The 7,006-nt window shown below is 31.5% G+C and overlaps 1 protein-coding gene across 1 annotated transcript in view; it reads right to left on the bottom strand.

The window, feature by feature from the left end:
• The window catches only part of LRP1B (LDL receptor related protein 1B), a 1,708,438-nt gene that overhangs the window by 266,808 nt on the left and 1,434,624 nt on the right, over positions 1-7,006 (bottom strand). Inside the window, exons 46-47 of the mRNA XM_011354519.1 lie at positions 4,614-4,742; positions 2,127-2,246 (exon numbers count right to left, since the gene is read on the bottom strand). Of these exons, the coding sequence (XP_011352821.1) occupies positions 2,127-2,246; positions 4,614-4,742 (249 nt within the window). The remainder of the gene's footprint in view (positions 1-2,126; positions 2,247-4,613; positions 4,743-7,006) is intronic.

The raw sequence follows: 7,006 nt of genomic DNA, 5'->3' as shown, positions 1-7,006 counted from the left end.
TATCCATTTCTCTCCAAAATAATTTGTATGCATTCCGCTGTCCTTCTCGAATTTGCATAGGCTTCTCATTACAACTGTACTTCACATTTTCTTTTACCATCAATCTTTTCTAAAAAATAGTTTTAATTCACTGTCTTTACTCCTTCACCGTCCATTTTCTGCCTCAACCTAATATGATCTGGTTTTTACTTAACTCTTCTATGGAATTGACTCTCATGAAGGTAACCAAGAGATTATCTCCTATTTGTCAATATAATGGAAACTCCAGTTTATGCCTGCCCTCTTGACCTCTCTTGACTTTAGAATGCTAACTGATCTTTCTTTCTTGGAAAAAAATAATTTCTTATGAAGATCTTTCTTTAATTCCTGAGGTCTACTTCTCTTTTTATATTACTGTCTTTATTTTTTTAAAATTCAACAGGCAATTTTGATTCACTCCTTAAAATTATTACTTCATACATTCTCTGAGCTTTCTCTCTTTTAGGAGCCCCAAATCAATACTTGTTGTCTAAATCTAATACCTGAGTTTCCATCTTTATCTATTTACGTGCCTTTGGGACGGTTCCACCTGAAGGTCTATAGGTGCTCAGCTTCAGAATAAAAGTTATCTTTATTATCTTATCCCTACTCTACACAAAAGACCTACAAAAATAAATAAATAATGATAAAAAATAATAATTTAAAACAGGCAAAAAACTCCAGAAAACTCCTCTATTCTTTCCCCATGCTTTCTCTATGTTCATTACCCAAAAAGACTTGTTATGCTGCCTTTTAAAATGCTGTTATAGCTGTCTCCCTCCTCTTTTTTCTTAGCTTTGGCTGCTTTAATAGCTTCCTGTTTTGTCTTTACTATCTAAGTATTATCGCTTTCATTTGCACAATCATAGTTTTATCTCCTTTTTCTTTCATTTTGAAATGTAAATTTGATTATATTGGGCCTGCTTTGAACAGTCTGTAACTTTCTGGTGACTACAAGATAAAGTTCAAGTTCCTTAACCTGGCATCAAAAAAACGTATTCATGTCTTTCCTTCTTCCTCTAACTAGTCTCATTTTTGTTACCACTCCCTAATATGCAATCTGGCTCTAACCATATCAAATTACTTGCAGTTTTCGATTTTCCCTCTACTCAGAATTCTTTTCTATTTTGAACTTTCCATCTTATTTATAGTTTAAGACACAGTTTAAAATTAATTTAGTCTATGAAACCTTTCAGAATACTTCCAAACCCAAAAAATAAATGGTCTTATATGTACAATCATAGCACCTTATGTACATCTTCATCTGTTTAATTGACTATCTTTCACTTAGAGTTTGAACTTCTTGAGGGCAGGCACATGACAGTAATTTCATGTCTCAGTCCTTAATTAATTTTACCTAAAAAAGAAAATTGATCTTTTCTTATAGTTTATGAAACTAAGGCACAGTTTGGTTAAGTGTTTTATCTTAAGTCACACAGTTAGTGTTGGAGACAGGGTTCTATCCTAGGTAGTCTGGCTTGCTAATTTGTCTCAGTAGTCAATGTGGGAAATTATTAAATAGTGTTAGCATGACTAACAACATTAGGATTAATTAGAAAGAGTAGAGACAGGGAGACTATTTAAAGGGTTACTCTGTTAACCCAGGCTCAAAGTAGATTAAAAGGGAATATATTTCAAAGCATTGGAAGATTTGTTGGTGGTTAGGCATGTGGGTGATAAAATATAGTGGAAGGAGGAATCAAGAATAACACCAAGGTTTCCTATCCTGTTGATAAAGAAATGATGAGATCATGTGTAAAATAGAGAATTAAGAAATAAAGGGGAATATTTTTGGAGAAGTAATTTCAATATTACACATTCTGGTAGAAATGTCTAATAAGTAGGGTGGTCGAACTGAAGAGGTGAGAAATGAAAAGAGTTTTAAAGTGAGCAAAGGAATAGAAACCGGAAACAGAGAATATAGTCATAATATTCAATTAATTCTTATAACTCTCCTCCAAAAGCATTTACCAAAGTACGGTCAATAGATGTTGATAGGTGTTATATATCAAAAGGGTGAAACCACAGTGTTCTTAATAACACACTTTGAAAAGTTCAGGAAACAGTTAGTATAATAATATTCCTAGTCTGGTGCAACATATATTTACCTTTACAATCTAATTCATCAGAGTTGTCTCCACAGTCATTTTCACCATCACATAATTTACCATGAGGAATACAACGACGATTGTAGCAGGGCTTGAAACCTCTTCGACAACTTCTGTTTTCTTATAAATAAAAGTAGAAACACATAATTAAAGGTCTTATAAAAAAGTTTACAAAGTTAAAATCACAGATGATATTTCAATAATTATCACTGGGTTATGGATCTATAAAACAAGTGTTGTGCAGTATCTAAATTCTGGGTTAGAATATTCATGCATTTTCAAGTAGTTCATCAAGTAAAGAGCTTTTTTCGCTAAATGTTTTAACCTCAGTGATTCATACTTGAAGATATCTTTAAATTATATCCTCATTATTGTTTCTAATATTTTAGTCAACACAGAAATAAATAAATATCACATCTTCAATTCTGAAAAGATAAATCTCTACCTCTAAAGTAATAAAGACCCTCCAACACCTATCTACCATGCTGTTTGTATTCTGCAAGGATATTATAACAAAAACCAAAAAAAAAGTAACAAGATATGTATTCCTGAATTAGTGAATCCAGGTCACATAAATAACCATAAATTTTTATTCAAAATCTTCTAAAAATGTCTACTGGAAACTTCCTAAGAAGAATAATAATTGCCTTCTGAATTTCATTTACCTTAATGAGAGTTTCCTGACATTTTCTGATTTGGGGCAGAAGTTACCACTTAAAATAATAATAGATGCAATTTGCTGAACACTAATTTTGTACCAAGGTCTACACTGAGCATATATAAATAAACATTTATTTGCTTTCAATCACCATTGAAAAGAGGCTTCTTTTGTAGTGGGAAACTGAAATATAAAGAAGTAAGTACACTTGTTCATACTAGTCACACACTAGCAGGTTTGAGAACAAGGATTAAACCTCAGGTATGATTCTAAAGCTTGGAATCTATAGCTAGGTTGTCAAACTGTAGCCCACAGGACACATGCAGCCCATGAGCTTGTTTTTGTATGATTCTGGAGCTAAGAATGGTTTAAAATTTTTAAAAGACTACAAAAAATTGAAAACATATAGACTATATGTGACAGAGAGCATATATGCTTCACAAAAACTAAAGTAGCTACCAGCTGACTCTTTAAAGAAAAAAATTTGCCAGTTTCTGCTCACACAAATATGATCTGGCTTCTAAGATAAAAATAACATAAAATATATTCTCAAGCCAAATCATAACAAATGTGAATTTGTAAACTCATTATTATTATATTTTATGTGCCTTAATACTTTCATAGTATACAAGATATAGCTGTTCATTCAATAAAATATGTCAGTTGAGGTAAATTTCCTAAGATTTTAGTTACAGATCTATCATGAACAAATTACATTTGATTCTCATTTTAAATGAGAGCATGTTATTCTGCAGTGTGAAGAGTAAGAGAATTGCCTGTGAATTTAGCAAACTCCATCTTCCTCTTGTTTTAAAATTTCATCGAATATTTCGGTATAATTATTGCCCAGATAACGGAACAAGGGAGAGAAGTAGAAGCCAAGTATAGCAATTCCAGATATAGATTCTTAAATTTTGCAGAGCATACAACACTAATACTATTATATTGTAATACAAAAATAAATCAGATCCACTTAGAAATAATCTGGATCAATTCTATGAGAACTATTCATGACTGAACAGACACTGATTTCCAAGAAAAATATTATTGCAATAAGGCAAACATCAGTCATTTACTGATGAATATATAATAGAATTTATATATTCATGCTAACACTATTTAATAATTTCCCACATTGACTACTGAGACAAATTAGCAAGCCAGACTACCTAGGATAGAACCCTGTCTCCAACACTAACTGTGTGACTTAAGATAAAACACTTAACCATAAATTGGGTCAAAAAGCTAACCTCTACTCCCAAAGGAGAGGGAAAGGTTGACTATCACTTGGTGTCACCTGCAGAAGCACGGCTGGCAGTATTCCATGCTTGATGTGGACCATGGCTAAAATAGTCGGCCTTTGTACCTAAGGACACTTTGTACCATGTCAACCTTGGAGGCAAGAATCAAATAGATAACACTTTGATATGAACTCAACAACATGCTATTTAATGATAATGGACCTTTGCTCCAAATGTAAACCTGCAATATCCATCAATAACTGATATTTCTGACTTATATTTTGAGGAATGTAAGCCTAAAACCTATTGCTAAAGGTGAATAACTAGATAGGCTCCTGCTATATTTAAATTTTCCTCTCATGAATAGAAAACCATGAGAAAATTGTTCAATGAATATTGTGGGTAATGAATAATAAATAAGGTACCCATTTGAACAAGAGCAAAACCAAACCAATTGTCTTGATATGCATATTAAATGGGAAACATTACAGAAATCATACATATAGACCAAATGGAGAAAAAACAAAAAATATTTTTAAAAAATTATAAATCTTTCTAAAATGAGCAAATCACATATTGGATACTTACCACAGTAGAGTAGCTTTTCATCTGATTTATCCTTACAGTGAGGAATGCCATCACAGCTGAGCTGGTAATCAATACACTCTCCATTTCCACATTCAAACTCTGAATAAATGTTACAGGAGGAATTTTTAGCTGAAAAGAAAAAGTTAATGTTTTTATGCAATAACACACATTGTTGATATCATAACAATTGTTTCCCTTAATCTTAATTATAAAAATCAACTAAAATTTATCTAAATAGAAAATTAAATAATGGGCAATATTTTACAGCATTTCTTTACAAACAAAAATTAAGAGAAACTTTTTTTCGTTGTTTTTATTTCCCTCCCTTTGTAAATTTTTTTGGAAGTTGACTTCATTTTTCTTTTATGCCTATTTGTATATTGTGTTAATTATTTGGTGACTGTATATGTATATGTATGGAGAGAAAGAGGAACTTAAATTTGGATGACTGTGTTTATGCATCTTGGTCAGTATTTTATCTTAAAAATAAATTTTAAGGAAGCCAGTTAAATGATCCTTGTACATACTGAGAGCATTTTTGTGTTTTCTTATTAAATTCTATTATATATTCTTCAGGACTCTGAAATTTACTGGTACATGCAGTTATCATTTTTGAATGTTTGACTTGATTGATTTCACTTAAGTGTCACCTCCAATTGGTCTTCTTCTCCAACTACCTTCAGAAGAAATCTCTATAGCAGTTCTTATCATTCAGAAGTACTCATATTACTAAAATTGTTCCCATCAGCCTTTTGTTCTATCTATGAGGGTACCGGGGAGCAGATCCTCTCTTCTTGTTATACACAGCCAACAATTGCTCCTTGAAATGCACAGGAATATGTAAGATGAACTGGTGGAGGACAATGAAAACCTCTGAAGCACATGCACCAGATGCTTATGGGGTTCTAATTGACACTGCCGTAATGTCTCACTTTTAATTATCAGGATTTTCATAAGAAATGAAAAATCTGAGTTTCTATATTATTCGCCCAATTTGTGAGCATAGGCCAACAGCCACAAAGTACAAAAATTTTTCTACAGCTAGGTTTCATCCTTGGAATGGCAGTATGTGATTCCTGTTTTAGAAAGATCTCTCCTGGAGAAATGGCACTATTTTAAATCTTAAAAATGAATTTACTAGCCAACTTTTGGAATCCATTTTTTTGGTTGTATTATGTGCTATTTGCTTGCTTTTACTCACTCCATTGCTTATTGAATAATTATATAACAAAATCCAGTCATTAATTATGTTGGAGGTAATTAGAATTTATCTCTACTAATGCAGAAAACATAGCTTAATTTTACAATTTACCATTTCTTTTTTTAAATTTTATTTCAGGAATAGTTAATTAAATGGCTGCTAATACTATTTGAAATTTCCAGTGATTTTTTTTTTATTATTATTCTTAGAATTTAACTCCTTTTAACAGAATGTCTGTCTGTCTGTTTATCTATCTATCTGATCTATCTATTACCTCATATTGAACTCTTTCGATGATAGCAACACTCTCCAAAGATAGTTCTTTTTGTTTCTTCTTGGTGCAGCCTAAACTTCACTGGTCAGTAGCTAAAGTAAAATGCATTTTATAGAAAGTACAAAGAAATAAAAATCTGAAAATATCATTAACTTTAAAGGAACATGCTGACATTACTACTCATATTCACCTTGGACCATGAACCAAACAAAATTTGGCCATTTACTGAGAGTCTATTGACATTACCAGATTAGATTATTTTAAATGCATCATATTAAATATCTTATTTTCAATGAAAATTAATTGTTATGGAAAATGTCAAATTTTACTTTTATAACAATTATGCTATTGAAGGGAACAAATAAAAATTATTCACAATAAATGTTTTTTATTATGCGAAAACAAACACTGAGCACAATTCTTGTTTAAGTTTGTTCATTTGATGAAACAGTATGAAGTATTTTCTGCTTCTTTTTAAAAACAAAAATGTGATTCAACTGTCCTCTGATTCTTTTACAAGGTAATTACTTTATCTAAGTATATTTGCTATTTCTATTTCTGTCATGGGTGTTGATAAGGTTAGCAATGTGGTCTAAAATGGAACTGCCTAATCTTTTTGTCAAGCCTTATGACAACAAATGATTTTCCCTCCTTTGCCCTCAGGTAGGGGTTAATAAATGACTTTTCTCCCCTTTAACACTGACATTAATATTTACAAACTACTCTGGGTAAACTAACTCAGATGTGGACATAGATATTCCAGAAATATCCTCATTTCTCAGAGATAAATTTGACAAAAAAATAAGCCAGTAATTATTTTCCAGTCTCTCTGCTGGAGCAGAGAGAATTTCAATACAAATGCACAATGGATACAGCATGCTTTTATAAAGGTTTGTTAGCTCTGAGGAATCCAATATC

This window comes from Pteropus vampyrus, unplaced genomic scaffold (assembly GCF_000151845.1).
Source record: "Pteropus vampyrus isolate Shadow unplaced genomic scaffold, Pvam_2.0 Scaffold17, whole genome shotgun sequence".
NCBI lineage: Eukaryota > Metazoa > Chordata > Mammalia > Chiroptera > Pteropodidae > Pteropus > Pteropus vampyrus.
Note: the sequence above shows the minus strand (reverse complement) of the source record. Positions and strands in the feature narration are given on the sequence as shown.